Source organism: Pezoporus wallicus, unplaced genomic scaffold (genome assembly GCF_028554395.1).
Source record: "Pezoporus wallicus isolate ANWC-B61680 ecotype Strahan unplaced genomic scaffold, APGP_CSIRO_Pwel_v1 contig_854, whole genome shotgun sequence".
Lineage (NCBI taxonomy): Eukaryota > Metazoa > Chordata > Aves > Psittaciformes > Psittacidae > Pezoporus > Pezoporus wallicus.
The window spans coordinates 13,169-25,444 of record NW_026635257.1 but is presented as its reverse complement, the minus strand read 5'-3'; the positions used below and the strand labels follow the sequence as shown (position 1 = coordinate 25,444).

Genomic DNA, 12,276 nt, shown 5'->3' with positions numbered 1-12,276 from the left:
ACCATCACACACACACAAGAGGACTCCATAGACCATAGCACCCCCAGCCTGTGGCACCCCTGATGCACCACAGTACTAATGGGGGACCAGAGCCCAGTGCCCCACACCCTCACCACCATGTCCCTTCCTCTCCCCAGGCACTCCCACCACTCCCCTCTACAGACCCTCTCTAGCCCAGACCGTTCCCCTCTGTAAGTGCATGGCCCTTCCGCAGACCTGACCTGCTCCCATCTTTGTCCCGGGGATCTGGGCTCAGGCACCCTGAGACAGCTGGGGCCCTGACCGTGCCCCTCAGGGTCTTCACGAAGGCGGGGGCAACAGAAGCTGCCGGAGAAGGGGTGGGAGCAAGGGCCTTCATCAGGGCAGAAGGGGACGGGAGGGTTCAACCTGGGGACATAGGCCCGAGACCCACAGCCGAGGGCAGCGCGGTCACACCGGGATCCCCGTCCCGCCGTGCCCCACGGGACGCCCGAGTCCCAGCTCGGCCCCAGCTTGGAGCAGCAGCTCCGGCGCCCCAGCACTCGCTGCAGGGACATGGCGGCTTCGCCCAGGACAGGGCAGGGACAGCAGCGGGTTTGGACCGGGACAGGAGCGCTGCAAAGTGGGATCGGAGCGGGGCCCTGCCCAGCCCCTGCCCCCGCTGCCACCGCCTCCGCCGCGTTAAGGTGGTGCCGCCTCACAGGGCCGCGGCGCCTCAACACGTGTCCCTCCGGCCCTGACTAACCCCCTCTCGCCTCCCGCACCAGGGCTAAAGGTCTCTCCCGGCCGGGGCCCTTCCGAGGATCCCCCAGATCCCGCCCCTGCCCTGCTCGGCCCACACCGGCAGCACCGAGTGTCTTGCGGCTGCTCCGGTGTCCCGAGCCTCGGCCCGCAGCCATTGACTGTATTAGCTACCAGGAAGAAAACTGACTATCCCAACCGAAACCAGAACAGCGTCCTATGGTTCCTAGAGTGACCTTGGTTTCTGGGGTAACCCTGCACCCATCTGTCCCTGCGGTTGGTGCTTGCTCCTCCTCCCTGGGGTGCCCTTGAGTTCCCGATGCGTCTCTGCTCTCTTTGCCCCAGAGGCTGACAGCCCGAGACACACAGGACTATTCCTCAGGAACCCCATCGGGCCCTGCATGGTCCCCGGTGCCTTGGGTGGCGGTGCCGCCGGCGGGAACGCAGGCTGGGGTCCGGCGGTCGTGTCCAGGCGCCCGGACACCCGAGCAGCTGCGGGAACACCCGGTGCTGCCGCTGCGGGCAGAGCAGGCGCGGGAGGCTGAGAAACTCACCGGGAGGGAGGGAGGGGAGGGAGGGAGGGAGGGAGGGAGGGAGGGAGGGAGGGAGGGAGGGAGGGAGGGAGGGAGGGAGGGAGGGAGGGAGGGAGGGAGGGAGGGAGGGACCCATGTAGCGGCGCTGCGGCCCTGTCAGCCGGAGCCACCTTAACGCCGAGGAGGCGGTGACGGCGGCGGAGGCGGGAGAGGCGGGGCAAGGGCTCTGCTCCCGTCTCCCTCTTGTCTCGGTCCAGTCGCACTTTGGTCTCGCTCCTGTCGTGGCCGAAGCCGCCATGTCCCTGCGGCGGGTGCTGGGGCTGGGGCGGGCCCTGGGCCGCCGGAGCTACTGCTCCAAGGTGGGGCCGAGCAGGGGCTTGGGGGTCCCATGGGACACGGCGGGACAGGGATCTCGGTGTGACCGCGCTGCCCTCGGCTGTGCATGGAGGTCCCGGGCCCGTGGCCCCCAGGTCGGACCCTCATTTCCCCCCCGCAGTCCCCGCTGCCCCCAGACTTCGTAGAGGCCCTGAGGGCCGTGGTGGGGACCCCCAACGTCTCCACGGCCATGTCGGTGCGGGAGCAACACGGGCATGACGAGTCAATGCACGTGTAGGTACCTGGGCCGGGACCGCGGGAAGGGGTTGAGGAGGTGAAGGGATTTAGGAGAGGGGAAGAGCCATGGGGAGGGGAAGGGTCTGAGGGGAAGAAGAGCACTGTGGATGGGAAGGGCCATCGGGAAGGGAGGGGTTTTGGAAGGGTAAGGGTCTAGGCTGGGAGCATGGGAGAGGAAGTGACTGGAGAGAGGAAGGGTCTGGGGTTGGGGAAGGGTCATGGGGAGAGACATGGGCATATGGGGGGGAAAGCCCTAGGAGAGGGTCCTTGGAGGGGAAGAGCAATGGGGGGAAGGGTCTGGATTGAGGAAGAAGGGACACGGGGAGGAGGCTGGGGAGAGGTGGAAGGGCTGTGGGGTGAGGGTTGTGGAGGGGGGGCAGTGGCAGCAATGCTCCTGTCCCCAGCTGTGCCCCTCCGGACGCCGTGGTGTGGCCGCACGCAGTGGGGCAGGTCCAGGAGCTGGCTGCACTCTGCTACCGCTACCGTGTGCCTATGGTGCCCTTTGGCACTGGCACAGGCCTGGAGGGTGGCGTCAATGCCGTACAGGTACAAAACCCCAGACCCCTGCCCGGTCCCTGCCCAGGGCTGCCAGTGCCACTGTGCCCAGCCCCTGCAGTGCCCCATGGCAGGGCGGTGTCTGCTTTGACCTGAGCCACATGAACGCCATCATGGAGCTGAGCCTCGAGGACTTCTCCGTGTCGGTGGAGCCCGGCGTCACCCGCAAGGCCCTCAACAGCTACCTGCGTGGCACCGGGCTCTGGTTCCCTGTCGGTAATGTGGGCACTGGGGAACAGACGGGGGGCTGTCTGGGGTGGGATGGTGGCACTGGGGTGCTGGGGGTGCCCGTGGGTGTGCTGTGACCACAAGGGTGCTGGGGTTTACCACTGAGGTGCTGTGGTTCCAGAAGTGTCCACATGGGAGTGGGTGCCATGATCTCACGAGGTCCCAATGGTACCAGGGGTGCACAGGGCTGGGCAGAGCACGGGGTCTCATGGGGACATCCTATGTCTCTGTCCCCATGCCAGCTGCCCATCCCATCTCCACTCCGTGCCATCCCATCCACAGACCCTGGCGCGGACGCCTCACTCTGCGGCATGGCAGCCACAGGCGCCTCAGGCACCAATGCAGTGCGCTATGGCACCATGCGCCCCAACGTGCTGAACCTGCGCGTGGTGCTGCCGGATGGGCGCCTGTTGCACACCGCAGGCGCTGGGCGCCAGCCCAGGTGGGCATGGGGGGGGTTGGGCTGGGTGCGGACTGTACCAGCACCCGCTCACTAGCCCAACACAGGAAGCGGGCGGCCGGCTACGACCTGACCTCACTGTTCGTGGGCTCCGAGGGCACCCTGGGCTTCCTCACACTGGCCACGCTGCGCTTGCACCCACTGCCTGAGGCCAGCGTTGCCACAGCCACCACCTTCCCGACTGTGCGGGCAGCCGTGGACTGCACCGTGCAGGTCCTGCAGGCTGCCGTGCCCGTGGCACGCATCGGTGGGTGCTAGGGAATGGGTCTGGCACTCGGGCTGGGGGTCCGAGTGCTCATGGCAGGGCTCATGCTGTCTTCTTGTCAGAGTTCCTGGATGAGGTGATGGCGGGTGCCTGCGGCCGCTTCAGCAACATGAAGCTGCCGGTGGCCCCCACGTTGCTCTTGGAGCTCCACAGCTCCAGGCATGGCCTGGCTGAGCAGCAGCAGCAAACAGGTAGGCTCGGCTGAGGGCCGTGGTGGGCACAGGTGCCCAGGGGCAATGAATGGGGAACCAGGGATGTCCTGGCATGAAGGACAGTGTTAGGTGGCCGCAGTATGGCTCTGGGGCAAGCGATGGTGTCCACTGCCTGGGATGGGGAGCCAGGTACATCCTGAAGCAAGGAATGGGTGACCAGGCCCAGGGATTGGGGAACCTTGGTGTCATCAGAGTGAGGGTGCCCGGAGCCTAGGACTGGCATTCTGGAGGTCCCATGGATGTGGTCCCCTGTCCCAAGCCTGGGCTGTCCTGAGGAGAGGGACAGGTTCCCAGGACCAGTGACAGGGTAAACAGGGCTGGGTGCCCAGGTTGGGGACTGTGGGACTGGGGAGTTCCAAGGTGAAGGATGGGTACAGACCTCCTCAGGCAGGGGTGTGCTGGGGGACCCAGGGGCAGGGGACAGGGGGGATCATGGGTGTCCCAGGGTGTGGGGTGGATGCCCGGGGTGGGGACTGGGATTTCTGGGGGTGCTGCGTGTCCCATCCACTTCATCCCAGTGCTCCTGGCAGAGGAGATCGTGCGGCTGAATGGCGGCTCCAGCCTGGCCTGGGCGGAAGAGCTGGAGGAACGTGAGTGCCTCTGGGCTATGCGCCACCATGCCTGGTACGCGGCCCTGGCACTGCGGCCCGGCTGCCAGGTGAGGGACAGGCATGGGGACAATGGCACCAGCACCCCATGGAGCTGTGGTGCCATTGCTCTGCCCTGGGGGACAGCCCTTCATGGATTTGTGGTGCCACTGCTCTGCCCTGGGGCACAGTGCCCTGTGGAGCTGTGGTGCCACTGCTGTATCCTGCCTGGCTCAGGGCTACTCCACTGATGTCTGCGTGCCCATCTCCCGCCTGCCCGACGTGGTGGTGGAGACCAAGCAGGACCTGCAGGACTCTGGCCTCACCGGTCAGTGGGGCAGGGGGGGGTGTCAGCTGGGGGACTGCTGTCCTCCCCACTGTACCCCACCTGACCCACAGTCCCCTGCAGGCCCCATGGTGGGACACGTGGGTGATGGCAACTTCCACTGCATCCTCGTCTTTGACACCCAGGATGAGAACGAGGCGCAGCGCGTCCATGCCTTCGCTGAACGCCTAGGCAGGTGGGGATGGGGACGCTCCAGGGACCTGGGGATGGAGAGATGGACTTCCCCATCCCCTGACCTCATCATCCTGCAGGCGGGCGCTGGCAGCAGGGGGGACCTGCACTGGAGAGCATGGCGTGGGTCTGGGCAAGCGGGCACTGCTGCTGGAGGAGCTGGGACAAGAGGGGCTGGACACCCTGCGCAGCATCAAGGCTGCGCTGGACCCCAACAACCTCATGAACCCCGGCAAGGTGCTCTGACAGTGGCACCAGCACCGGGCTGACACCCCTTGTGCTTCCCCAAATCCCCCACCCTTGTGGGTCAAGGACCCCCAATAAACTCCTCTGCAACCACAGCATCCATGCACTGTGATGTTTTTTAGGGGGACAGGACACCAATCCCATCCTCAGGTGTTCCCTGCCCTAAGCAGTGCATACCCCTAGGCTGGGGGACTGGTGGGGTCCCACTTTAACCCCTTCCCAGTGCTGTGGGGCTCTGTGGCACTGAGAGCTGTCCAGGCTGTGTGGGAGGGGTGAAGACAGGGAAAGCCTGCCACCACGCTCTGCTTCACCAAGAAAGCCAGTGAAATAAAATAACAGTGATTATTTTATTGAACATTGTTTTAATACCATATCAAAACACCTTGACTAATGAAGGAAGCTCCCCCCAGGCTCTGAACTCTTTGAAGGTTTTGTTTTTTCCCCCTTTGTTTTTAATATATAAATACAGAAAGGTTTCCCGCAGGGGCACGGCCACCAGCAGCGGAGGTCTCACCAACAAAAACACACCCGCCGCGCTGGGAGGGACAGGGATGGGATAGGCTGGGCTGGGCTGGGCTGGGGGGGGAACTGCCAGCAACTGGCTCCATCTTGGCAGCTCTGGCAAAGCCACCCCCATGGCCAGGGGGGGGCTGGGGAGAGGCCATCGGGGACCTCACCGTCCCCTCCTCGCAAGGGTTTGACTCCAGGACGATGGCAGGGAGGAGGAGTTTTGGCAAGAGGAGCCCGGAGAGGGGTGGCAGAGAGGCGGTGGGATGCTGCGGCTCTCCAGTCTCTGAGTGGTTATAGCTGAGTTAAAGAGTGACCAGTCTGTAAACATCACCGGGGCAGGGAAGCTCAAACCGAAGAACACGCCAGTCAACACGAAACTTCAGTTGTGGTTGTTTTGTTTTTTTTCTTTTTTTTTCTTCTTTTTTACCATTTTCTCTTTTTTTTTTCTTCTTTTTTTCCCCTTTTTTTTGTTACTCATTGTAAACACTTTGATAGACCCCTGCGGCTCGGCATGGGGGAGCACTGTCCCCATTCCCAGTATGGGGCAGAGTCCCCATCTCACACTGCTGGGCCTGGGATGGAGAACTCCAAAAGGGAGATGGAAAAAGAGGAGAAAATTCCTGTTGAGTCAATGCAAAAACACCGAGCAGGGCCCGCGGGCAGGTCCGGGCGGGAGGCTGCTGGTGAAGAATGCTGCATGCTCCGTTTGGCCAGCTGCTTTCCCCCAGCAGTTTCCCCTTTCATTTTGGGGTGAAAAGCCAAACATCATGGCAGAGTTTCGGCCGAGGGCCTCCCTGGTAGGCAGAGCTCTCCTGGTGACCAGCGGCTGTGGAGGGGAGAGCAGGTAGCTCTGCTGGTCTCACACTTGTCTTCTGGATGGTTCTTTATTTTAAATTGTTTCATTTAAAAAAACAGAACAAACAAAAGAAAAAAGCAAAAAAAAAAAAAAAACCCAACAAAACAAATAATAATAATAATAATAATAAAAATAATAATAATAATAATAATAAAAAAATCACTGTTGTCCCAAATGGGTTCAAGTTTCTGGGTTTTATTTTTTTGTCTTCTTGAGGAATTTAAAGTCAGCCCAAAACTCCAGGCGGGGCAGGGAGGACGGGGAGAGGAGGTACAGCAGGTATAGCAAGGTGCCCTACAAAGGCAGAGAGACATGATCCCAGGTGAGAGCCACAGCCACCATATCCCACCCTGACCCAACCCATCCTCCCCTTCTGGCCCAGGATTTAAACCCAGCACAGGAAAATCATAGAATCAACTGGGTTTCAAAGGACCTTTAAGATCATCAGATCATCATCAGCCCAGCACTGCCAAGGCCACCACTAGTCCATGTCCCTGAGGGCCTCATCCACACGGGTTTTGAACACTTTGAGGGATGGTGATTCCACAACTGCCCTGGGCAGCCTGGTCCAATGCCTGACCACCCTTTGGGAGAAGGAATTCCTTCCTTCCTAATATCCAGCCTAATTTGACCAGCCCACCGCAGGCTCACCTTAGAGAAAGATCAGCAAGCATGCCCGGCAGGTCAATCAGAAGGATGCTCCGGGCAAGATCTGTTCACTTCAAACCATGAGTCTATACAGCTGCAGAGAGGAAAGCATGTCACCACTGTGCTGCTGAGCCACAGGCTGTCCCCTTACCCCTCTGCCACCCAACTGGCTGTGTCCCCTGATCCCCACGTGGTACCTTTTGTGATAGATGCAGAGGCAGGGCAGCCTGGCTATCGTGTCCCCCTGCAGCAGCTCCTCCAGGCAGATCACGCACTCGCCAGCATCCTTGGTCAGCACGTCATCTAGGAGGGGACGAGAGGGCAGTGGTGAGACATTGTCCGCTGCAGCGGCACTCCCACTCCTGGGATGGAGGGGAGCCCACGGCCACCTCGGCGGAGGCAGCCAGAATGGGGCTTCCAAAGAGCACCACAGAGTAGCAAGCCAGCATCAAGATGATGGGAGATGCAGGACCAGTGCTCAGCTCAGTAAGCTTCACTGCCATTGAGGAGGGGAGGAAAGCAACGACCCTCCTGAGTGCCAGCCCAGGAGGACACACATCCCCTACCACAGGCAGGATACCTGGCCAAGATGGGTCCCTCTGGCCACAGCACTCTGCAACGTGGGAAGGGGGCTGTGTCCCAAAGGCACAAGCAGTGAGGCTTAGCCATGCCAGGGGAGCAGAGCTGAGCAGGGCTGTGAGCTGCACCATCCCGCTGGAGCACAGCCCTTTGGCAAGCCTAGCTGAGCCGCCTGCCTGCGCAGCCTGCAGTGTCTCCAGCCTGCCCAGAGCCATCCCAAGCCAGCAGGACACTGTGTCCGCTGCGCAGCCTGGCCCTTACCATTGTAGGAGAGGCGAGGTTTGCTCAGACACATGATAAAGTGCATTTCCATCTCGTCAGAAGCCACCGATTTGGAGCAAATGGGGCACTTGAAACCTGGAGGGAGAGCAGAGAGAAGAGCCCTTAGTGAGGGAAACAGAAGGATCCATCCCACATCCTGCATCCCGGCAGCGGGCAGCCCCTCACCTGCTGCCTGCATGGTGGCACCGACCCCACGCAGTGCCCGTGGGGCACCCACTCATCCTGTGCCAGCCACCAGCAGTGCCAGCATGGGGGACAGCCACCCAAGAGAAGGGACAGCCACCCGAGCGTGGGGACAGCTGCCCGTCCCCGTGCCTGCCGCGCAGAGGGCATGAGGAGTGTGCCAAGGCAGAGCACACGTGGGCATCAGCTGCTGCCGGGCCTTAAAGGGCGAGGAGCAGCCAGGGGCATGAAGCACCCACAGCTGGCAAGGGTAGGGGCACGTCTCAGTGCACGGACAGTGATGTCCCTGCTGCCACAGTGAACCAGGAGAGCTACAAGGAAGGAGGTTTTGCTGTAGGGCTGCAGCAGAGCACTGAGAGGCTGGAGCCATGAGACAACACTGCTGCTTTATCCAGCTTCTGGCAGGAGTGAGGTGGGTGCTCACCCCTCCAATGCCAGGCACAAGCTCCAGGAGCAAGGGACCCTGCGGGCTGATGTCCCAGCCTGTCTTTGGCCCTGCCTGGTGACTTGGTCTTTTGGATGAAGCTGGCCAAATCTACTCTGCATCTTTACTTGGGCATGACGATGGAGCCTGGCTTGTGCCAGGGTATCCCACTGGTGCCACCACAAGCTCAAGCCACACAGACTGCCATGGCATCATCCCCAGCGCTGCCGAGCCAAGCTGCCCCAAACCCAGGTTTACTAAACCCCAAACTCACAGGAAGCAAAACCCCACCCAGCCCTGCAGGTCACCCACCCAGGACTCCTGCTGTCCCACTGCTCCAGGCCATGCAGCTTGTCACTGCCCAGCGCAGCAGAGTTTGAGCTGCTGCAGCCAAATGCATGTGCCACCATTACCACCATGGCTTTGCACCAGAATATCTATCAATTCCCTGCCTGCAGAGAGGGAGAAGGTAATTTAAGGACCTGTCTTCTAAAAGCAGATCAGGTTTGACTGCAGCGCTGCTTAAGAGCTTTCTTCATATATATGCAAAGGCTTCTCAGGAAAGGAGAGGAACATACACAAATTATCTAAGGATGAATCAGGTTCTTGTTTGCCATCACGTGGATGTGGCGAGTGCATATTTTCTGCTTCTTGGAAGGGAGAAAGTGTGGGTGGCTTTAAGGGTGGCTTTAAGGGTAGGCAGCTCAGACCTCTACCATGCAAACAGCCAGGATAATTGCTCTCATTATTAGCACTGATAAATACAGATTACTTCCCAGCTCCCTGGATGAAAGGCTAGGATATGGATGCTGACTCCTATTCCTCCAGAGGATGGCTATTCCCAGGGAGGGCACAGCAAGGATGGGAGTCATGGATAGCAGGGGACTGGCTCTATAGGGACCTGCTAAGACAGGGAGCCCCCACCAGCAGGGTGTCACTGCAGGGATACATCTTTGCCATGTGGTTTCTGCTGTGAGTCCAGTCTTGTTCACACTACAGCCATGCCGGCAGCTGGAGTCATGGGGGCAGCAGCCCCAACCTGCCTCATCCTCTCCAGCCTAATTTTACTCCTGACCGGTTTATACCTTGTGGCAGCAGTGCCCATTAGCTGAAATAGTTGTGGTTTTTTCCTCCTCCCAAGTGTTTATCTGCCTGGTGTATTTATAGAGTGGGCTCAGATGGCCTCCCAGCCTGCCTCCTGCAAGACCCAACCAGCCTCCCCTTGCGAGACACCTTTCCTGTCACCCAGCCCCCCTGGCAGCCAGCCTGTCCCTGGCTGAACCCATCCTGGTTGAAGGAGGATGGTCTCCCAGCACCGGGAAAGCTCTGGGGCCTGGTTCCCAGTGGCAAGCCCCTGGCACAGGGCAGCTGTGAATGGCTTCCTTTGGGAAAGGTGTTCCAGCTGCCAGCTTGGTGTCAGGACAAGGCATTTGCAGAGGTGAGGTACTGGCCCCCGTGCACCACACGGGAAGACCTCGTTTTCTCTGTTCAGCCCCCCCCTTTTTTTTTCTGTGCCAATGTGTTATTTTAAACAGCTGCCCCAGATCTACCGGCTTTGGCAGCATCCGAAGGGATCCAGTGAGATGCACAACCGGGGCAAAGGGAGAGGGTCCTGGATGAAACCACCCAGCCCAGGGCATGCAGCAGCAGGAGCCAGACAAAGAGCAGGGCCCTTCACAGGCTCTGGTGAGCACTGTTGCTGTGTCTCCAGGCCTCTTTGCTGGCTGGGGTAGTTTTAGCACAGTTATAAATAGCCAGCATGAACACCCATCACGCTCCTTGGTGCTCTCAGGGCAGCTGGCAGGGGACAGAGACCCCCAGTACCACCATGGCCCTGTGACAAGGACGTGGGGACACCGTGCAGACAGAGGGGCTTGGGCATAAACCCCAGCACATGTGTGACGTGCTCCACACACGGATGCTGGCTGCTGCATGGGTCTGGAGGCTGAGCCAAGTGCACACTTTCCTGGCTCTGCATTTCACAAGATGGGGTTGGAGATGGGGATGAAAAAGCAGTTCTTGGGTCTGAGCAGGAGAGAAGAGCCAGTGGGGAAAGGTTCCCAGGCCCAGGGGGCACCCTGCACCCCAGCTGTCGGCACAAATATTTGGCATTACAAAAGCAACTGCTTGAATTCCCTTCACTGGAGCCGCAGGGAAAGGGAAGGCAGGGAAGGGGTCAGGCTCTCTCATCCCTTCTCCGGGTGACCTCTGGGGGAATGTTGTAGATGGAAAACCCAGTGGGGCCAGGGGACACCCGACAGTGGAGCCCAGTGCCTTGGAGCATCCCTCTATGGCTCAGGCAGGCACTGGGGCCCAGGGCTTGTCCTGCACATGAAAGGGCTGCTCCCCACACAGCCGGTCCTCCTCCAGGACATGGGATTTTCCACGGTCCCCAAAATCCCTGTTAATTTATCCTGCCTAAGCTGCCAGCCCAAGCAATGCAGGAGATTACATTTTGACAGCTGCTCATGGAAAATTCAGCTCTCTCCCTCCTCCTCAAGCCCTTTTCACCCTCCTCCCACATGCCTGAAAAAGAAAGGAAAGAGAGGAAGGGCCCAGCTATTTCTCCTCACTTGGGCCTCCCACATCCATGGGGAGGCTTAAGGATGCTATTGGGAAAGGCCTTCCTCCTTACCAAAGCACCCTGGGCAGCTGGTGATGCTCCTGCCTGCGGTACATTAAACCCGAAGCTGGCACAGTCACCGCATGTCACAGAGATGTGCAGGCAGGAACCAGCTCTCGCCAGGAGCCAGTGAGGAAGATGAGGGTGCTGTGGGAAATTGGCTGGCCCAGAAAGGCAGGTTCAGATCCAGGCGTGGCCTCTCATACCCTGCAGGAGACTGAGAAAGCCAAGGGCTTTCCAGGGCTTCAAGACACAGGTTGGCAGGTGATCTCATCTCTCTGATGGCTCGGTCTAGAAACTGGGAGCAAGCAGTGCTGGTGCTCCCCGGGGGCTACTGCCCTCTGAGTATTTTTAGGAAGGTTACATGGTTAATTTTAGAGACATGGGTGAAGCAGAGCTGGGAACCTCTGAAAACCCACAGCAGATCCTATGCAAGCTGAAAAAGCTCTGTGGTTAACCCTCAAGTGCCAAAAGCACTGCCACACAGGCTGCTGTGGTAGGATTGACACCTTTCCAATCCATCTGTAATCATCTCAAACACAGCTGGGACAGGAAATTCCCATAATTTGTCTCTACAAGTGATGCCCACAGCAATCTGTGCAGTTTGGGAAAGCCACTGAGCACAACAGAGTCAACCACACCACATCCTGCAAGTGGAAGTGGCTGCTCCCCTTGGGGATGGGCTAGATGGCATCCACAGGAGCTGCAAGCACATCCCTGATGACAGAGAAATGCACATGCCATGTCCACATTCACTCACCAAACCCTCTGCTAACTTGGTCTGCCTGCAGACATTTCCAGGCTACAAGGCCACCAGGAGATTTGGCATCACTCCAGCAGCAGGAGACCTTGTCTCTGTCACTAGCAGATGGCTGAAACACAGGGAGCAGCACCTCCAGCACTGGGAGGAAGATGCTGGTGGGGGATGATGCGCTCTGAAGGCAGGGGAAAGCAGCAGCTCAGGCACAAGAAACCCATCCCACACAGAGTAGTATTCAAAGGCATCCCCAGCAGTGGGATAAACCAGAAGTCCTCTGTATAGCAGTATCCCCAGAACGTGCCCACGCCAGGAGGGGTCCCTCTGTCTGTACCCAACGGACAACCCGAGTACCAGAGAGCTCAGAGATAAGCCCCAGGCAGCCTGACATCCGTGCAGGTTCTGGAAACCTCAGCTGCACAGCACATCTCAGTGTCTCCAGAGGGCACTCTGGGACCCCGGCCAAGAGAGCTGGCTTA

The 12,276-nt window shown here is 59.6% G+C and overlaps 2 protein-coding genes across 3 annotated transcripts; one reads left to right on the top strand and one right to left on the bottom strand.

Annotated features, from left to right (window-relative positions):
• The first annotated feature begins 1,476 nt into the window (after positions 1-1,476).
• On the top strand, positions 1,477-5,030 carry LDHD (lactate dehydrogenase D). Of its 2 annotated transcripts, none has more exons than XM_057414359.1 (11): positions 1,477-1,612; positions 1,750-1,862; positions 2,270-2,411; positions 2,495-2,636; positions 2,931-3,090; positions 3,156-3,355; positions 3,436-3,564; positions 4,116-4,243; positions 4,410-4,500; positions 4,582-4,693; positions 4,770-5,030. In XM_057414359.1, exons 1-11 carry the CDS (start codon positions 1,550-1,552, stop codon positions 4,933-4,935), a joined length of 1,446 nt encoding a protein of 481 aa, XP_057270342.1. In that variant the 5' UTR covers positions 1,477-1,549; the 3' UTR covers positions 4,936-5,030. The 2 variants fall into 2 exon arrangements, with proteins under 2 accessions (XP_057270342.1, XP_057270334.1); XM_057414351.1 differs by having other exon boundaries at positions 4,104-4,243.
• Positions 5,031-6,476: 1,446 nt separating this feature from the next.
• LOC130601923 (E3 ubiquitin-protein ligase ZNRF1) lies at positions 6,477-8,467 on the bottom strand. Its single transcript, XM_057414342.1, has 5 exons — positions 7,976-8,467; positions 7,790-7,885; positions 7,147-7,252; positions 6,953-7,043; positions 6,477-6,595 (listed from the first exon to the last, which is right to left on the bottom strand). Exons 1-4 carry the CDS (start codon positions 7,986-7,988, stop codon positions 6,986-6,988), a joined length of 273 nt encoding a protein of 90 aa, XP_057270325.1. The 5' UTR covers positions 7,989-8,467; the 3' UTR covers positions 6,477-6,595; positions 6,953-6,985.
• Positions 8,468-12,276: the final 3,809 nt, after the last annotated feature.